This window comes from Euleptes europaea, chromosome 12, assembly GCF_029931775.1.
Source record: "Euleptes europaea isolate rEulEur1 chromosome 12, rEulEur1.hap1, whole genome shotgun sequence".
In the NCBI taxonomy this organism is placed as follows: Eukaryota; Metazoa; Chordata; class Lepidosauria; order Squamata; family Sphaerodactylidae; genus Euleptes; species Euleptes europaea.
In genome coordinates this window covers 50414206-50435651 of record NC_079323.1, presented here as the reverse complement: position 1 = coordinate 50435651, position 21446 = coordinate 50414206, and the positions used below count along the sequence as shown (strand labels likewise).

The following is a 21446-nucleotide window of genomic DNA, read 5'->3' as shown; positions in this document are numbered from 1 at the left end:
TTTGTACAGAGCTCTGGAAAACTCCCATATTTTTACATGAATACATTTTATTCTAGATATGTTCTGGCTAATGTATTTTTTCTTTTTACTTCATAGGAGTCAAGCACGCTTGATATGGTAAATGATTGAAAAAAGACCGTTTCCTGGAAATCTGGAAGAACATGGATATTTTTCCTCTAGAGCCAAGTTTTAAATAATATCTGTGGATCATCTTCATAAATGCGTGTGTGCATTACAACAGAGATGGATAACAATGGAACTTTGACTCATCGACAGATATTTTCTGAAAGAATCCTGCTTGGAATAATGCACTTGTTTTTCACATCAATTTTTGTAGAAGGCTGTAGACTTATTTATTAACTTTGATTTTTGTTCGTTTATAACAAACTAGTCCTTAAAGTGAATAGAAAGTAAGCCTTTGTGGATACTTGTATTGAACATGACTCATGGAGAAGAGCTTGTCTCTGAGATGCACCAGGATTCCGTTGTTCTAACTTACCTAGAGGGATTACTAATGCATCAAGCAGCAGGAGGTTCGAGTTCTGTGGTTGACAAAAAACCTGTTGGGCCAGGTTCAGAGGATCAAAACTGCACAGTTTCTGGAAACACATCTCCCAGTTGTCAGAGAGATGGTCCTGCTCCTAACACACATACATATCGAGGTTCTGGAATGCTGCATCACAAAAAGGCAAGGCTGTTACAGTCTTCTGAAGACTGGAATGCAGCAAAAAGAAGACGGTTGTCTGATTCGATTGTGGATTTAAATGGAAAAAAAGAAGCCTTATTAGCTGGCATGGTTGAAAATGAGCCTAAAGGAAAACAGGATAGCACATTACTGGCCTCTTTGCTGCAGTCCTTCAGCTCTAGGCTGCAGACTGTTGCTTTGTCACAACAGATTAGGCAGAGCCTCAAGGAGCAAGGTTATTCCCTCAGCCATGATTCTCTACAAGTGGAGAAAGACTTAAGGTGCTATGGTGCTGCATCCACTCATTTGAAAACTCTCTTGAAGAAGAGCAAAGGAAAAGATGAAAAACTGGAGACTAGTCTGCCTGAACTAACAACAAATTTTGCAAAAGATCGGTTTATAGAGTCTTCACATACAGGACAGAGTGGTACCAAGGTGATAAGTGAGCCATTGTCTTGTGCTGCAAGATTACAAGCTGTTGCATGCATGGTGGAAAAAAGATCTAGTCCTGCTACATCCCCCAAACCCAGTGTAGCTTGTAGTCAGCTAGCTTTGCTCCTTTCAAGTGAAGCTCACTTGCAGCAGTATTCCAGGGAACATGCTCTAAAAGCACAAAATGCAAATCAAATTGCCAGTGAGAGGCTTGCTGCAATGGCAAGATTAAAAGAAAGTGCTCCAAACGATTCTGGCCATTTCAAACTGAAAAAAGGTATGGAAAGCCATCTGAATGGTCAGACAAAATCTTCAACCAAATCAATAACCAGCAAAAGCAATAGAACTCCTTTTCAGGATTCCACAGGCATCATTCATTCACCTCCCAAAAGCATAGGTTACAAAGCCACACTGGAAAAAAATCATTTGAAGCCACCTTCCAATAGTAGCTTACTTTTGCACCTTCTTAAGAATCACAGTGCTACTAAGCAGACTAAGGGGTATGAGCAAAATGAGAGATCGAGTATTTTTGAGGAGAGTAGTACACCAACCACTGTTGATGAGTACTCAGATAACAATCCTAGTTTTACAGAAGATGACAGTAGTGATGATGAAAGTTCTCATTCTAATTGTCTTCCTATAGACTTATCTTTTAAACAGAGAACAAATAAACCAGATTCTGGGCAGTCAACTTCTCTGGACAATTTAACCCAGTCCTTGCTTCACAACTGGGATTCAAAAGTTCCTTGCATAGAGAATATAGAAGAGAAAGACTCCGCTAAAAATACTAAACTGAATCCACATCAGAAAGTGACTTTGCTTCAGTTATTGCTTGGCCATAAAAGTGAAGACAATACAGAGAAAAATTCAGAAAATGAGAGCGTATTAGCTACAGCTGATGTATCAAAATTTAATTTACCATTGGGTAACAAAACATCTGGGACTGATTGCTATAGTGTAAATCGAATTACTCCAGTAAACACTCCCCCTTTACTAACTTCGTCAAAAGCAGATTCTCCCATCAATCTTTCACATCATTCTCCTTTATTGGTAAAACACAGCTCACCACCTTACATTTGCACCATACAGCCAGAGAGACTAATTAATCCAGCTTCTAAACACTTGATGGATCTTACAGTACACAAAGAACTTCGAGGAACTAAACCTAACAGAAATGAAACTGGGCAAACATCCTCCTCTTTTAGTGCAAGCAAACTGCTGCAGAATTTAGCTCAGTGTGGGATGTCGATGGATGAGCAAAGGCAAACTGGCAAACAGATTATTACTCTAAACACAGAGAAACCACTAGGATTGATAGATGGGTTGAATAGCTCCCTGCTTCCTAACAAATCAGGTACACTTGAAGAAAACAAAATACTCAATAAGCAGCCTCTGCCTAGCGAGCAAAGATTTCCTAGTACAGAAATCCAGAATCTCCTTGAAAGACGCACTGTCCTCCAACTGCTTCTGGGAACTTCCAACAAAGGTATGAATGAAATAAAAGAGAGGATGTTTTCAAAAGAAGACAGCTTACCAGACCAGGCAGAAAAGCCTTCAAATGAACAAATATTGACTGTGAAAATCAAAACAGAACCTTCTGAGGAATCAAATGTCCTTCAGAATCCAAATGCACAGCAAATAAGGGAAAGTGATGGTAAGAAATTTCAAGGAATCACTAATTCAATGGAGAGAAACACAGCTACTTCTCCAGGATCAGAGGAATTTAAGCCAGACCCTCTCTCACCTCAAGATTTTTCTTTTGCAAAGAATGGTCTGCTAAGTCGATTACTGAGACAGAATCAAGATGGCTGTTCTGCAGATGATCTAGATAGGAGTCCTAGAAACAATGAACGTACATTTGTCGAATCAAAGGTTCACAGCACAGTCCCTAAGAAGAGAAAACTTCATTCTGAACCTTCAGAAAGTCCTTCAAAAATACTAAAAAGTAACCACGGTAACATGTCATCCGATTCTGCAAACAATCACAAGTCTTCTCCAGAAGCCTTGTATGGGCCTGGGCTTAACCAGAAAGAATTGCAGTTCAGGAGAACTGATGCTGAGTCAAAGTATTCTTCAGTTCATGGTTCAAACAACGAAACTGAAAACAGGAGTTGGCCTAGAGAAAACAAAGGGTTTAATGTGTTGAAGCAACTGCTTCTCTCAGAAAACTGTGAAAAAGAGGTGTCTCAGCATAGGAGTAATTCATCCGTCACTGATAAAAAAAAGAAAGGAAGCAAAAATAATCTAACAAATAATACCTCTTCATTGCATACCCTAATGGGGAATCCTGGCCAACAAAGCAACTGTTTGGATCACCGAACATTTCAGTACTCAGTTGCGATGCAAAGTCCTGCCAGTTCGCCCTTTACTGAACGTTTGGGAGGTATCGTTTCATCAAAACCTGATTGTGACCAGTTTAGTGTATGCCATGTACCTAGTGAAAAGGGGCCTATCAAATGGGTCATCACAGATACGGACAAAAATGAACATGAAAGAGACTCCCCAAGACTGACAAAAACCAACCCAATACTGTATTATATGTTACAAAAAGGAGGCAGTTCTAATATCCAGGAAGCACATGGCAAAAATATTTGGAAAGAGCCATCTTTTACAGACAATTCAACAGCTGTCACATTCAAGAAAGAATTATCACCCATCACAGAATGTAAAATACCTTTTCATAATGTGAGAAACCCTTATAATAGCCATCTAGGTAATAAGGTGTCCCTTCAGCATAATGTGAATGGAGAAGTATATGGACTCTTAGAAAAAGTGTTAACAATTAAGAAAGAACCAGAATAAATTATATAGTGTTTACAGTCAGGTTTAAATCTTTGCTTTAAAAAAATTAAGTGTTGTAAAAATCTAGCATGATTTGAGAAAAGCATGGTATAACTGAAACATGGTTTTGTTTGATAAATGTTTCTGCTGATATTTAAAATACCTGTAGTTAATTTGTTCTTTGCTTTACAGGAAATGTTTGCAAAAGATTTACTTGACTTGTTAGTTGTATAAAACCTCCATGAAAAGCCTACAACTAAACACTTGGTCCCCTTTTGCATATACTTTCCTGATTCCATAGCCCTTTTACACTGGTATGTCTGTATGAAAAGGTTTTCAACCATGTGGTTTAGCTTCCTGTTTCCAGACCATGGAAGTGGTGTAGTGGTTGGGCTGGGATCTGGGAGATCCAAGTTCAAATCCTCACTTTCTCACGGAATGTTGCTGGGTGACTTTGGGCCAGTCACATACTCTTAGCCTAATCTACCTCTCAGGGTTGTTGTGAGGATAAAACTGAGAAGGGGAGAACGTTGTCACTTTTGGTCCCCATTTGGGAGAAAAGCAGGGTATTAATGAAATAAATGGGCCTCTTAAGCAATCAAAGCATTGTTCACATGGTTTGTAAACATGGCAGGAAGCTGAAATGTGCATGGAAATATTTATACATACCTAAATCAGTGTACAAACAAACACAGATGCAGCAGCAACTTCACTGGAAAATGTATGTATAAGGAGGCCATTGGTATACATACAATGCCATGTAATGTACAGCCTATACCGGTGACAGATTACTTTGCACCACTTTATCCTGCTCTATATTTCCCATTTTGAAATTCTCAGCACTGGGGCAGTATAATTTTGTGTGTTTTAATACATATATGAAATGTTAAGATTTTCTTTTTTAAATAAACACTTAGACCAAGGCATTAGTTCACATGTTTGTAATCCTAATCAGTGTTAGCTAGAGAAATGCACAAAATGAATCTTTTAGTGCTTCCAAATTGCTTTTAACTGTTTTTTTATTTTTTTAAAAAATGGGAAAATACAGTACATATTTTCAGTAGTTGCATTTGAAAAATGCCTTCCCTAGACACTTGGCTGGTAATCATATAAAATTTGGATTATAGTTTTTATATTTTTTATAAAACAGCATTTCAGCTATGCTGGAAGTAACAGTCTCTTATTTGCTTTCACTTTTTTCCCTTCACTCACAGGGGACTTAATACTAAGTCAGATGTCAGTAGTCAGCACATGGAAAATGATGAAGGCAGCTGGGATTTTACCAAGTTGAAGTTGATTTTTATTTATGAAAGAAAATATAATGTGTAATACATGATGATGGTCTCTTTCCCCTTCATTCATACTTTTGTATAATAAGGTAAAAGTAGTCCCCTGTGCAAGCACCAGGTCATTCCTGACCCATGGGATGTCGAGTCCCGACGTTTACTAGGCAGACTTTGTTTTATGGGGTGGTTTACCAGTGCCTTCCCCAGTCATCTTCCCTTTACCCCCAGCAAGCTGGGTACTCATTTTACTGACCTCGGAAGGATGGAAGGCTGAGTCAACTTTGAACCGGCTACCTGAAACCGACTTCCGTCGGGATCGAACTCAGGTCATGAGCAGAGCTTTGGACTGCAGTACTGCAGCTTATCACTCTGCATCACGGGGCTCATATAATATGAGCACCACTAAAATATGGAACATTTTGTGTTGCTGGCATTTTTTTTTTTTTTTGTACAAAGGCAGTACATGGATTAATATCAATTTGTCTGTGAACAAACTTATGAAAATTTATTAGACTTTAAACATCCTAGTATTAAAGAACATATTTTCGTAAATTGGAAGAGTTTGAATGACAGCTTTGTTGAATTGTATTGCATGGATAAAAATCAAAATCTACTTCAGTGTAGATAATAGGCTAGATATGAGCCCATCCTCACACGCATGCGTACAGTCCACACATTAGATAACATGCACACACTAAACAGTCCACAGCATAACACACACATAATAGCACACTCTTAATTTGAGTTTAGGATTAGAGTTACTGGTAAAGTCAAACAGCAAACACTTCCCAATATGAAAGTTAGCTTTTGCTTCATTGATTACTTGCTGTAATTGCTATACGAATAGCCTTCCAAACATTTCAGTAACATTGAGCAAGGGGCAAACTTATCCAAGCTCAAATTGGAAAATGCTCAGCAAAAATGTAGAACTCTCAGGAAAAAAAATACCCTTTCCCAAGAGTTCTCCAATTACTTATAAGACACCTTCTTTTAAGCCCTCTTATTACTTGCATCTGCTTTTTTAGAGCCTGGAGCAACTGAGGCAACATGGACATTAAGCCTCTCCCTCCTTCATTCTCCTACCCTAGCACAGTAGTGGTGTATGCTGCCACATCAGGAAATAACGGTAGCCCCAAGACTGGTCAGCTTTGCCATGGTGGTCTCTTCTTGGATCCTTCCTCCTTGCTTAATTGGTCACAATATGGGGGAAGGAGAGGTAGACCTTCTTCCTTATTTCCACTTAAGAGCAGTAGCTCCTGCTGCAGAAAAACAACAAGAAGGAAATGATAATAGGAGGCATGAGCTGAAGTTTGTATTCAGATTTAAACCAGAAAACAATTTGGGCCCATAATTTGTATTTTGAACCTAACAATTATGGACTTTGGCTACACCACTGCTAACATTACCAAAATTATTTTTGTCTCCTTCAGTTTACCTATACATGATTTGCCTGAGTAGCATACTTTGAATTGCAGCTTTCTGTTTCACAATATCAAGTAGTAAAATTGGATTTGTTTATTATCAATTTCCTTTAATGATAGAAGTGAAATTCCCAGCAACTAGATCATTTCTTGTGTTTCTTTTTAAAATATCCACTATACTCACCAACCTTACTATAACCCCTTTGGAGTTCCATTGTTTTTGGCTGGAGGGAGGGTGAAAATCAGTGTTTGGGAAGGCAGAATTCTACTCAATATAGTCCATCTCATTGAGTGCAAAGATTTTTTAAAAAATGGCTGACTGAATAAAGCTTAATATATAAGACAATAAACATTTTGAATCAGATACTATTAGGTATGTTAGCTAGCATATAGAACAATGAGAATTCAAACCACGCATGCAAATTGTTAGTGATAATGGGTTGGATCCAGTGGAAAAGTTTGCAGAATGAACCAGCCAAAAGGATAGTTCCTTCTCTTCCTCAAACGTGTTGCTGTTTGTCCTGAATATTCTCTCTGAGGATCAAGAAAGCCTCACAAAGTACAGGGTGGTCCAGTGACGAAGGGGCAGTCAGGTAAACTAGCCTTTTCCTCCACTGTGAAAGAGGGAAGAGGAAATTATTTTACCTATTTCCCCTGATGATTGCAGTGGACTGTACTATAGTGCTTGTAATCCTTTCCCAGTCCTTTTAAGATTTTTCTGAACAAAGAGCAGTCTATAAGGATGCAGTGGAGAAAGATCCGAAAACTTATTTCATCATCTTTTCTGCTGGATCCAACTCAGTAGGGTAGATCCAAGGACTGCCTCCACTAAGGGAGGAATCCTCGGATCCAACATACTAGTTGTATTTTACATCATTGTTTAATAAGTTGAATTCTCATTTGCCTTGGATATGCATTTCAGGAAGGGGATATTTGTTCCATCTGTGACACTTGTGTTCAAATATTTTTTTCTTGAAATAATGTATTTGCACAGTTGTGAACAACAGGCTATTTATTAAAACCAAAGGAGATACACTCAAGTGGGCCAATTTTTATATATATATATTAAAAAAATCTAAATTGGCATGAAAAACTTGGCTGAAACACTGATTTTTCATCATTCATCCTTGGAACTTTCAGGGTACTTATGCATGGTCTTATCTCCCATAACAAACATTTGCACTTGAGCCACTTGACTGGAAAAAAACAGTTAAACTTAGGCAAGGCAAAGCCATGTTGTGCTTGTAACCATGTTAGGTACTTCAGAATACAAATGGCACATCTAAATCACCAAGGATAATCATCAAGATAAAACCCAAATGACATTTCATTGGTACATCTGTGTGTTTAAATCTGAACTTCTCCAGTTGCATAGGGAATGGATCCAATTTGAACAAAAGAGTATTCATCTGAAAAATGCAGAATCCATTTACTCCCTGAAGTCCCTTTCCCTAGCTGCTTTTTTCTCAGCTGGTTCACTTTCAGTATCTGAGCCAGGAGAAGGAGGAAAAGGGGATTATGCAATGGATTGGACTGGAGGGAGGTAAGCCACCAAGGGGTATGTTCACATTGGACCTCCAGCTCCTGTTTTCCACATGATTGGGCAGATCCAGATCTAATCAGATTAACCTGCTGCCATTACAGAGAGAGAGAACTATGATGGAAAAAATAGTTGAAAGAATTAAAGGAATTGAAGATTGTCAGGGCAACAAAATATGCATCCGTTTTCCATTGTAAATTAAAGAAAAATACAGAACTGGGAGTGAAGCGCAACATTTCTGTCTTGTTTGTTTGCCATTCTATAAAAGCAAAGACAAGTAAATCCTTCAGGAAAAACTGACACTACTTTGCTAGCAAAGTAGGAGTAATTCATCTTTGGAAGACAGAAAACAAGCTTGAAAGGGAAATCAGCCATGTGTTTACTTCTTAAGCTATATATTTTTAAAAATAGATTATAAAGTGTTTAACATTTTTTTCAAAATAAATGATTTAATTTCCCCCCAACAAAACATCAGTTAAAATGTGATAAAACTGTCATTGATGACAGCAAAATATTACCAGTTTATTCTCTGCTGCATCTTAGTTGAATAAATTGGTAAGTTATATATTTTATATATACACATACATATATATATGTAAATATATAGACTTGTTACACATACATGTTGAAATTGGTTTTTAAAAAAGTGGTGTAAATAGTGGTTTCTTTAACAAAAATACATATTTTGTATTCTATCTAATACAAAGGAATAAAACATTTTAATCTTTTGTTATGTATATTTCATGTATTAAGTGTAAATAGGATCACATAGGTTTAAAAACTTTTTGCATGTATGTATACAGTTGCAAGTCGGAAAGAATGTATAGAAAATGTTTTATTTAAAATTGTGATAACCTGCTGCATGAAAAATGCATGGGGGACCCTGTGCATCTCTGCATTGGCAAAAATGTCTTAAGTCAGACCAGATGTTTATCAAAATGCAACTGAATTCTGTTTCTGGACATGACTTCTGCTGTGATATTTTAGCTTTGTGAAAGAATGTGCTTCTAATGAAAAGGGTCTGGAAAAAAACTCCAACTCCTCCTTTTTTGTTCCTTTTTGAACATAAAGAGCACCTCTTCCACCCCAGCTGTATCTGTCATTAACTTTTTGATTCCATTTCAAACCACTGAAGTTCTATTCTAGTCATTTCATTCAGTAGAATATTGGTTTTCATTGCCATAATAAGAATTCTGGGGTTTATGCAACCTTTTTGTTGTGGAGTTTTCAGTAATTTATCTGTTATCATTTTTACTAGAAAATGATTTATTCATGTGATGTCACAAAACTGTATATACTGCAGTGTGAAGTTTTTTTTAATTCAGTGTTTACTTCTTGCAGAAAATTTGAATAAATGATAAAAATGCATTCAAATGATAGTTTTAATCTATTCATTGTACTACTTGGTTTTATAACACAGTGCTAACAATGTTGGAAGGAAGTCTCCTGTCTTTTTTCCCTTTTCTTGTAGAATGGAATTTTCTACATACATTTCACATGACTGCAGCAACATCATTGTATAGGTCCCACATAGAGGTGCTAGCTCATGCAAGGAGTACCTTCACACAGTCACTGCAAGGTCAAGAGGCCCCAGCATCTCTGCAAATGTGATATTTGGCTGTATCAACAGAACCATACTGTCCAGATCACGTGAAGTAATGGTATTGCTTTGCTCTGGTTAGAATTTGCCTAGAGTATTGTGTTCGGTTTTGAACACCACAATTCAAGAAGGATGTAGACAAGCTGGAATGTGTCCAGAGGAGGGCAACAAAGATGGTGTGGGGTCTGGAGACCAAGTCCTATGAGGAAAGATTGAAGGAGCTTGGTATGTTTAGCCTGGAAAGGAGACGACTGAGGTGATACAATAACCATCTTCAAGTACTTGAAGGGCTGTCATATAGAGGATGGTGTGGAGTTGTTTTCTGTTGCCCAGGAAAGCCAGACCAGGACCAATGGATTGAAATTAAATCAAAAGAGTTTCCAACTAAACATTAGGAAGAACTTTCTGACAGAGAGGTTACTCAGTGGAACAGACTTCCTCAGGAGGTGGTGGACTCTTCTCCTTTGGAAGTTTTGAAGCAGAGGCTAAATGGCTGTCAGCACTGCTGATTCTGTGAACTTAGGCAGGTCATGAGAGGGAGGGCAGGAAGGGTTGTGTCAGTGTTTGGCTCTCGTGGCCCTTTCTTACATGGCCAGGGTGATGTATATTGCCACTTTGGGGTCAGGAAGCAATTTTCCTCCAGGCCAGATTGGTCAGGGATCCTGGAGCGTTGCCCCCCCCCCCCCATTTTCTAAGCATGAAGTAGGATTCACTGGAGGTGTGGAGTGGTAGTTGTGAATGTCCTGCATTTTGCAGGGGGTTGGACTAGAGGTGCCTGATGGTCCCTTCCAGCTCTATGATTCTCCATGATTCTATGAATGTCCTTGGCTAATCACATGGGAGCTACAGATACCTGAACTGGACTTATGATCACTTAGCACCATAATTCTCCAACTGACCAGTTGGTCTTCCTATGGAGAGCTCCTAAGAGAAACCATGTGGCTTGCTTAGTTGTGAACTGGGATCAGATCCTATCAATTCAAATACTATTTTCCTTCGAACTATTTAACTGGTTCACCCTTTCGTATACCACATCTTCATATTCCTAGAATATGAAGGTAAGTCTGAGATCCCATTTGCTCTTAAGGTCACATTATTATTATTATTATTATTATTATTATTATTATTATATTTTTAATTATTATTATTATTATTTATTTTTACAAATAATTTCTATAGGGATAATCTGAAGAAGTTATATAACACTAATTTCATGGTTAATATTTCTCTTTATAGATAATAATACATTATATTTGCGGCTAATATACCAGATAAAACAGAAACTGACCATTTCTCTTTATACCTTACCATGCAGTTCTGAAGGGAGGGCCAAAATGCCCATTAGGAGCCAGCATGACCCCTACGCTGGCATCCATGCCATTTGCACTGAGCAAACCGGCATGGACACCGGTGTAGGGCGACCTACACTGGTTCTTCTGGACTGCGCTGGCTGTGCAGCTCTCAGACGCCAGCACGACCTCCCGCTGGCATTTCCCCGGCATATCTCCCTGCGCTGGTGTCCCGAGAGGTGTTCGTGGGGACAGCTTTTCTCGGGGTGTCCCAAGAGGTGTTCCCTAACCCTAACCCTTTTCACCCTGGGAACACCCCTCCATGCTGCAGCAGGGCTACTCCAGCAAAATAGCCTTGCTAAAGTCTATGGGGCACTTTTTTCAGTTCCTGCTTCTTACCACCCACCACCAAAGGCAGCGGAACCCAGAGAAGGATGTCTGATGAAGGTTTGAAATGGACAGGTTAGTACCATCCATATTTGTAGCCCACTGGAGGCTTCTGGGGTCAGGGTATGTAACTGTAAGGCAAGCCTAGTTCAGTTCTTAGAAGGCAGTCCGTATAGTGAAGCCAGATGTGTATCTGAAAAAGCTGGATAGGGATAAAGAATCTGGAAAAGGCTGATTCCTTAGACAAGAAAGCAGAATGGAAACAATGTGTGTGTGTGGGGGGGGGAGAACAGATAAAAGAATTTGTGCAATAAAGCTCCTCCATGGAGAGCTCACATAAGAACAGAATCTTACATAGGAATAGAAAAGATTTGGGTTAATTTGGGGAGGGGGGTTGAAGAAGACAAAGTAAAGCTCCTTGGGCCCAAGAACACTTACAGTTTTCCATGAAATGTAGCATCTTAAGGGCTCCAGCTCATCTTTCAGAAGGTCTGAGATCTGAGTTCATACATCTAGACCCTCACACAATCTGAGTAGACAGTACTGACTGGGATGGACCAACAGACTGCTCCAGTATAAGGCAGCTTCATATGGGTTCTGGAATGTCAGTGGATGAGGAAAGCATTTCCCCCACCAGCTAAATCTTTAAAGAACTGGGTGTGTGGCTGTGAAGCACATTCCGTTAATTGGGAGAGTCCCATCAGAATTCTTGACAGTTCTGCACAGAAATCTGCATATATAATTTGGTGGTTTGATATGTGGTTGTATGGCTGCTAAGTTTGCCATTGCATCCAGAACAATGCAGCTTAAAACGCTTGTGGAAGATGCGGATGATTGTAAAACTGGGGAACCAGAAATGGTTGTGAATGTCATGATTTTAACAATGATCCAGAAAAGAGGCCCTTCACTCCATGTCCCTACAATACTTGTTGTTCTCCAGCCACAGCACACACACAAACCATTCCATCTCACATGGTGAGATCTGGTGAGAAATTTGCTGGGCACAGCAGATTTTTACACAGAGCTGAACCATGGCATATGTACCCAGCACCTTCTGTGGTACAAACCAGCAATAATCACATAATGCAAAAAATTAATATTTTGGATTTCCTGGTGAGAGTGCAACTGTAAAAGCTAGTTAACCTGTCAGCTTGAGAGCCAGTGTGCTATACTGTTTAGACTTTAAAGTGACAAAGTAGGATCTGGGAAAGGTAAAGGTCCCCTGTGCAAGCACCGGGTCATTCCTGACCCATGGGGTGACGTCACATCTGGGAAAGCCAGGTTCAAAAGCCCATTCAGCCATAAAGCTTATTAGGTGACTCTAAGCTTAACAAGGCTATCAATATAGGGGGAAGGGCCTCCTCACCAGCAATGTCCCTGCGTCCGTGGGCCCAATGACGCTGCTTTTGGCGTTTCCAAAAATGTCATTGTGTCACTGGCAGGTGGGCCATTAACGCCACTGGGAAGAGTCCCAGTGGGCTGATTGCCAGGGGAGTGGCTGTGCCCTAACTGGGATGACTTGGGCTGCCCCCCACCAGGGCCACCTCAGCCCCAAAAAGAGTGGACGCCGCTTTGGGGGACGGGACAGGGCCACCCTACCTGGCCTTACTGTATCAAGAGATGGTAAGGGGCTGCCCAGCCTAGCCTGGTGAGGAATGGATCTGTCCAGCCACATTGGGTGAGGGGGCAGGATGGGCAGGCACTCTCCTCCTTTTGGGGGCAGGCTGGGGGCGGGGCCCTTTTCCAGGGCCATTTCTCCCCCCACCATCTGCCACTGGCTCTAGCATTCAGCCAAACCATAGAGATTTGGCCAAATGCTAGCGCGTCACCGGTGGTGATGATGGTGTCATTTCTGGTCATGCCAGAAATGCTGTCATCTGTGCCAGCAATCCCTCTCTTCTCTCAAGTCATTTTTCTAAGTAGCAGTGGGTACAGCTGGCCAGGGACAGGTGGTCTCCTACCAAACCTGTCATCCCTGCCATGCATACAGCTCCAGTCCCCTCTGACTCTTCTATCAATGAATCTTTTCTTCTTCTTCATTAACTCTATGGGACCCTGTGTCCTGCACTCTGCAGGCAGGCCCAGTCAGGTCTAAGTAGTGAGGCTTGAGAGCACTGACAGGCACTGGAGCTAATGAACTGGAATACAGGCTTGCACCTAATGGACTGATTGATCCAGCAAGGCAGCTTTTCCAAGCCTCAGCATAAATAGTCCGTGAAGTAATCCGGCTCTGCTGCCCTGCTGGCAGGTGTGGAGCAGCTGCTGCACTGTGTTTGGGCCAAGATGCTGCGAAGAATTATTGTCCTCAATGCCTGGCTTTGGGTTGGGGTTGCCCGCAGCCGGTCGAGCACTTCGCCTCCTTTGGGCCACTTCCGCCCAGGCCTTCTGCCGTCGCCATTCCTGCAGAGTGAGAGTATTCCTTGGGTGCTATGGGACCATGTTCACATCCTGCCCAGCAGAGGCCTGGTCACTTTCAGAGGCTGACGGTGAGACCTTCCTTGCAGGCTGAGGCAGGATGGCCTCTGGTGCTGCTGGACCATTGTCAGCAAGCAACACAGTGGTGCTGGGCCCTCCGTGATACCACCGGTCCTCCGCAGCCATCCGCCTTGGCTTCTTGGGCTCCTCCCCTTAAGACTCCAAGTCTAAGTCACTGAACTGGTGTGACGGGATCATGGCACCCTAACCAAATAATCTGAGCATGAGATAAAACAATATTTCATTAGGCAGATAAAGTAGACCAAGAAGAATAAAACTGGAATAAGCATTCGTCTAAGATATATTGTATTATGCATAGCTCCTGAATTTTTTCTAGTAATCACCTGAGGTGGTGGTGTATGTATAACAAATGAGATGCTGAAGAAGTGAAGCGCTCTGTCGCTGCCTCTGACCTCCATATGTCCTTTCTGTATTTTAGAAAGTGAATGTGGCAAAAACTGGGGAGCAGAGTTAACAACAGTTGCTAGCAGTTTTGCCCTTCAGGAACTGTAGTTCAAAAAAAAATGGTGGACCAGAAATGCAGGAAGGTAATATGCAGGTCAGGTAATATGACACATTTTTGTGTATGAAAAGCAACAAATGAAAAAGGGGGACAAACTCAACCAAAAATCAACTGTAAGGCCTAAGAGGTTGAGCTAAAGACAACAGAACTAGAAAATAAAAAGAAACTATGTATTCAGTGTGCACCCATTAATGATTAAAAACAAAGGGCCTGAAAAACAGGCTTCATTAAAATAACGGCAGACCTAAGTCTTGCTGAGGTAAAAAAAAAAATCATACAAAGTTGATGAACTGTAAACCACACAATAAACCACAAAAGACCAGACACATTTTGGCCACCAGGGCCTTCTTCAGCGGTCACCAATATACGAGCTTAAAACCCACAACCCAATAGTATACATTATAAGATATTCTCAGGACCCTGACCTATTGTGTGTGGCTTAATAGGGCTATTATGTGTGGCTTAATATGGCTTTCAGAAAGAAACCATGGGTCTTTTATTTCAGTTATAATATCAACACACAAATAGTGCAGTGTTTTATGTAACCTGGTTCAGGTTTTATGATTTTTGTAGGGTGTGGCGTCATCAACCAGAAACCAGAATCAAAAGAATACATAAGAGACCATAGACATGTAGTAAGGGTTCATTGGCTTAGATCATGCAGGAAGCCTCTTGCTTGTGAAAGGGGGGGGGCTGGTTTTTGCTGAATATATATATATATATACACACACAGTTTGCTAATCATATGCATCCAGATCAAGGAAGATTTGTGTACATGGAAGCAGTTTCCACAAATGAATCTATTGAGCAACTGGGTTGAGGGAAAATCAGATGTGCATCTGAACACAGAAGCCATCCAACCATATTACATTGGTCTGTGTGCAGTGCATATTCATATTATGGTATAATTAGTTCTACATAACTATACATGAATTGCATCAGCCAGTTAGCCATACTTATGAAGGCTGCATATCTATAATCATTTGAATAACTGGAATAAAACATTTCTAAATCTATTAATGAATTGAAATTAGTGGAGCCTAGAGATATAGGCTAGGAGGGAAGGCAGCATGGCACAGCCCGATCTCGTCAGATCTCGGAAGCTAAGCAGGGTCAGCCCTGGTTAGTATTTGGATGGGAGACCACCAAGGAAGGCCAGGGTTGCTGTGCAGAGGAAGGCACTGGCAAACCACCTCTGTTAGTCTCTTGCCATGAAAACCCCAAAAGGGGTCGCCATAAGTCTACTGTGACTTGACGGCACTTTACACACACACACACACACAAAGATATAGGCTACAGTCCTCCAAAGCACCAAGGAGTCACATTTAAGCTCCAGTAATTTATATTCATCCACTGATTGAAAAATCATCATGGTTTAAGCATTAAATGCAATATTTAAATACCTGTTAATATATGACTGATGTATAATTGTCCCTCTGATGGGAGCACATTGAGCCACTTGTACAACAGAGCACCAAACATTACCTGCAAGGCCAACACACTCATTTCTCAAACTAATTGGCATGCCCTTCCCCAAAGCTTTCTACACAAGTCATTTGTGAGCACTGGAGAGGAATGGTATTGCTTGATTAAGAGTGTTGTATAGTGGTCAGAGTGTTGGCTTATGACTGGGAAGACACATGTTCACAGAAGCTCAATAGGTACTATATCTTAGAAGCTCACTGGGAAATATATATATCTTCATCAGCCTAACCTTCTCACAAGCAGAGTTGCCAGGTCCCCCTTCGCCACCGGCGGGAGGTTTTTCGGGCGGAGCCTGATGGGGTTTGGGGAGGGGAGGGACTTCAATGCCATAGAGTCCTATTGCCAAAGCAGCAATTTTCTCCAGGTGAACTTATCTCTATTGGCTGGAGATCAGTTGTAATAGCAGGAGATCTCCAGCTAGTACCTGGAGGTTGGCAACCCTACTCACAAGGTTGTTGTAACGGTATAATGGAGCAGACGAGACCCATGTCCTGAGCTCCTTGGAAGAAGGCAGAATGAAATTATACTAGGTAGATCCATGATTGCACAGAAGATTAAATAAAATTAGCAGAAGAAAAGTGATGAGAGAGACATTGGGTTGGATCCAGCAAATTGTCAGCAGAAGATTCTTACAGTTGTGGATCTTTCTCATGTTTCCCTCCCCAAGGCCCAGTAATTCTTTCTGACTCCAGGAATATTTATTCCTGTGATCACAGGACCCACAGAGCTACCCAGGTGGGGAGGCTGCAGTGGGGAGGAGGAAGGGGTAAAATCACCCTTTCTGCCTCTTCATTCTACCTGTCTACTGCAGTCTCCCAACTTGCCTGCAGATTTCATGATCCTGGGAAAAAGCATTTGCAGGTTCAGAAAGGACTGTTGGACAGAGGAAAACATGGGAAAGACACGTGATCCTTGTATTTGAAGATTACTGGATTCAACCCAATATAATCCTTTGAAGCACATTCTACTCACTTTAAAAAGCATTTAAAAATTAAAATCAAAACGATAGCTGGAAATGTATTTATCCACCAGCTTCCTAGACTATCTCCTGCAGGACATTATTTAATCACCAATGGAGGAAAACATAACTGCCTTGCTTCACCTTAACAATAAAAAAGCCGCTTTACATGGATTTGGAAACACACACGTCGGAAGAAGCATACAAATGAACTTGTACCCCTGTCATATTAAAGGAGTTTATTGCTCTTCAGGGAAGCCTTAATACTGTGTTAATTGAGAAGGCGGAAGGCCATTTGCACTTGGCTGCACAGTATTACTATGAGCATAATAATAAATGGAGTAAACTTTAGATCACATGTTAGAGTAACATTTTACAAAGAAATCTTAAATAGCCACAGGTGAGGTTTGTTTTTGATTAACGATGGCAGAGAGTTCAATTTAAACATTCTTCAGAGTTTTTCATTTCCATTTCCTGGAATATTGCAATAAAGCGACTGAGAATGTACGCAGACGAGATGCTGATTTGGGGAGGAAGCCACCGCGGAGGAGATGATCTGTCACGGCCCAGTAATGAGGTCACACAGTTCACTACTGCATGTAATCCCTTGAAATGTGAGATGAGTCAAAAGGTGATCGCACGATTTGACTATGACATATATGTCAGCACTTTCACAGGAATGGTCACCGCTAGAGGCCCAGTGACTCACCAGCTCAGTTATGGCGCAAAAATCAGGCTCATCTCCAGTTCGGCCACCATTAGGAAGGATTACACTCTGACTAGAAAGGGAATGTTGGGTTAGCTCCAGTAGCCAATATATTTACTCAGCTGTAAGCTACAAGAAGGAGCCCCGTGGCGCAGAGTGGTAAGCTGCAGTACTGCAGTCCAAGCTCTGCTCACGACCTGAATTCGATCGTGACAGAAGTCGGTTTCAGGTAGCCGGCTCAAGGTTGACTCAGCCTTCCATCCTTCCGAGGTCGGTCAAATGAGGACCCAGCTTGCTGGGGGTAAAGGGAAGATGACTGGGGAAGGCACTGGCAAACCACCCCGTAAACAAAGTCTGCCTAGGAAACGTCAGGATGTGATGTCACCCCATGGGTCAGGAATGACTCAGTGCTTGCACAGGGGACCTTTACCTTTTTACTTAAGCTATGAGAACTTTAACAATTGTTAAAATTCTGGTACATATACAGTGCAATACTGTATAAGGTTACTACTCCCATCTAAGTCTATTGGTTTCAATTGGGTTGGAATGGATTAAATCGGTGTAGGCCTGACCCATTTAGGTATAAAAAGAAAAGAATGATATCTAAAGCACAATAAAAAGCATGAGTGTTGTGATAGAGTGTTAGGCTCTGACTGAGGAGACCTGGTAGCAACTCGCCATAAAACTCACAGAGTGATCGTGGGCCAGGCACTCTCTCAGTCTAACCTACCTCACAGGGTAAAATGAGGATACAGGACCGTAAAGAGTGTCCTGAGTTCCTTGGAGGAAAGGCAGGAATAAAAACCTAAGAAATAATCCTATTAATTAATTAACCGTTATTATTTATTAAAACATTTATAGCCCACCTTTCCTCGTGTTTCAAGGTTCTTCATAATATATTCTGATAAATCACAACTGATATGTTCTATCCATGAGGTTTTACTGTGACATGCATTTGCACTGGTCTCTTCTTGCGTAAATCAGTTTAGAGAAACCAGAACACCTTCTTCTCTTTGTAAAAAAAAAAAATTGCTGCTATAAAATTGCTGTCCTTTAGTGTTACTCCTCTGAAGATGCCTGCCACAGCTGCTGGCGAAACGTCAGGAAAGAAAATACCAAGACCACAATTACACAGCCTGGATAACCTACAAGAACCAATGCTGCTATATCGTTCAGTGTTGAATGCAGAAATTGTGAGACGAACACTTAAACTATTAGAAACCGTGAAGTATTAATAGATGTTTTCCTGCTGCATTTTGTATATCACTATAGTGCTTTGTTTTTGCGATACCGTGCAATCCTGAAAGGGGCGCGCGTGAATGCCCATAGGAGCCAGTGTGACCCTTACAGTGGCATCTGTGCCACTTGCACCATGCAAACTGGCATAGATGCCCATGTAGGGCAACTTATGTTGGCACCCTTGGGTCACAGCCACAGCATGGCTCTTAGATACCAGCGTGATTTCTCACCGGCGTTTCCCTGGCGTATCTCCCTGTGCCAGCATCCTGGGAGGCGTACCTGGGGGCTAAGCCGCCTTTAGGCAACTTCCTAACCCCATTTGCCCCAGGAATGCCCCTTCACGCTGCAGTGGGTCTACACCAGCAAAGTATGGGGTGTAGCCTCACTAAAGTCTATAGAACATTTTTTTAAGTGTTAAGCACCTTTAATTTTCTTTCTTCCAGTCAGGAAGCCTCTGTGGAGGCAGCACATAGGCACCACTCCCAGCCACTGCCTAACTGCCCCCCTTTCAGGAATGGGAGAGAGAAAATTTTAACTAAGATCCTGAGCTGCAGTAAAAAGCTACACTTCCAATGAATGAATGCAGATAAACAACCACAGAGTCTGAAGAAAAAGTAAGAGAGCAGAAACTTGAGACTCAAAGGACAGATTTGAAGGAAGAGAGGGGGAAATTAGGAAACATCTTGCATCAGAATAAAAAGATTTGGTAGGGCCTTTGTATAATTTATATCCTAATTCTATGAAACTGTGGTCTGTTTGTGCAACACATGGGATCAGATGTTAGACAATCGGAGAATAGCCTTAATATTTATTTTCTCTTCAAACTCTTACTGGGGCCACCAGCATTAGCTTCCTAGCTAGGGTTGCCAACCTCCAAGTGCTAGCTGGAGATCTCCTGCTATAACAACTGATCTTCAGCCGATAGAGATCAGTTCACCTTGAGAAAATGGCCACCTTGGCAATTGGACTCTATGGCATTGAAGACCCACCGCTCCCCAAACCCCACTCTCCCCAGGCTCCGCCCCAAAAACCTCCCGCCGGTGGCAAGGAGGGACCTGGTAACCCTATTTCTAGCAGTCTTGGAGAGGAATAGTGGCTCACTGGTAGATCATTCATTTTGAATACAGAGAGTCCCAAAAGTAGTCCCTGACATTTCCAGTTAAAGGATCCCAGACAGAAGTGTTGAAAGGGACTATCTTTGCCTGAGACTCTGGAAAGCTGAACTAAATGAAGCAGTGTTCTGGAATTACAAAATCACAAAATCACACAAGGTTGGAAGAAACCACAAGGGCCATCCAGTCCAATCCCCTGCCATGCAGTATCCCACAATTAAAGCGCACCCGACAGATGGCCATCCAACCTCTGCTTAAAGACCTCCGAAGACGGGGACTCCACACACACACACCCCCGAGGCAGCGCATTCCACTGTCGAACCGCCCTCACCGTCAGAAAGTTCTTCCTAATGTTTAGGTGGAATCGTTTTTCTCTTAGTTTAAATCCATTACTCCATGTCCTAGTCTCTGAAGCAACAGAGAACAAGCTAGTTCCCTCATTAACATGGCATCCCTTCAAATATTTAAACATGGCTATCATGTCACCCCTTAACCTTCTCTTCTCCAGACTAAACAAACCCAGCTCCTTAAGTCTCTCCTCATAGGGCATGGATTCCAGACCTTTGACCATTCTGGTCGCTCTCCTCTGGACACGCTCCAACTTGTCAACATCCTTCTTAAATTGTGGCGCCCCAAACTGGACACAGTATTCCAAGTGAGGTCTGACTAATGCAGAATACAGTGGTAGTATTACTTCCCTTGATCTAGGCCCAATACTCCTATTGATGCAGCCCAGAATTGCATTGGCCTTCTTAGCTGCCATATCACACTGTTGACTCATATTCAGTTTGTGGTCCACTAAGACTCCCAGATCTCTTTCCCATGTACTATTGTCAAGCCAACTATCTCCATCCTGTACCTGTGCCTTATGTTGTTTTTGCCTAGGTGAATTACCTTATACTTTCCCCCCTATTGAATTCTGTTTTATTGCTTATGGCCCAGCTCTCTAGTCTATCAAAGTCATTCTGAACTCTGACCTTGTCCTATGGGGTATTAACTACCCCTCTCAACTTGGTGTCATCTGCCAAGGAAGTAGATTACCCAATGGACTAACTCTGTAGAAAGCAGCTTCATTTGCTCAGTAATAGTATCCACCACCACCCAATTTCCTGTGAAGCAAAACAAGGACTCTCTTATCATTCTAATGGAGTAGTGGTAGAGACAAGAGTCCCCTTTATGTCATCCTGTAGGCTGCCTGGGCCCACTGGCTCCTTAAAAGTTGGCAAATGAAATCATAAAGGATAATCAGAAAACTGATTTCTAGACCGGAAATGTTTGCCTTTCCCAGAGTGAATCATGATTCAAGTACAATCAGTTGTGCTTCTGTGGTTAAATCAAAACTGGATTGGTTAATTATGAGCCTTTTAGGCCAGGGATTCATTTCCCTGGAAGTACTATCTTTTCCTTTAGCCCTTCAGGTATGCCAGCAAATGTACATAAATAAATAATAAATAATGTTGTGTTCCCAAGGATTACTAATTTATGATGAACACAAAAGGGCTTTGGATCATTCATTCAACATGTGAG

At 41.4% G+C, this 21446-nt stretch overlaps 1 protein-coding gene across 1 annotated transcript; it reads left to right on the top strand.

Annotated features, from left to right (window-relative positions):
• Positions 1 to 237: 237 nt before the first annotated feature.
• On the top strand, positions 238 to 4637 carry NRIP1 (nuclear receptor interacting protein 1). The gene has a single exon (XM_056858445.1). The coding sequence runs from the start codon at positions 440 to 442 to the stop codon at positions 3917 to 3919; it is 3480 nt and encodes a 1159-aa protein (XP_056714423.1). The 5' UTR covers positions 238 to 439; the 3' UTR covers positions 3920 to 4637.
• Positions 4638 to 21446: the final 16809 nt, after the last annotated feature.

Excerpts from the sequence above, each read along its gene's own strand:
- NRIP1 (XM_056858445.1), top strand. The coding sequence starts at position 440 with ATGACTCATGGAGAAGAGCTTGTCTCTGAGATGCACCAGGATTCCGTT.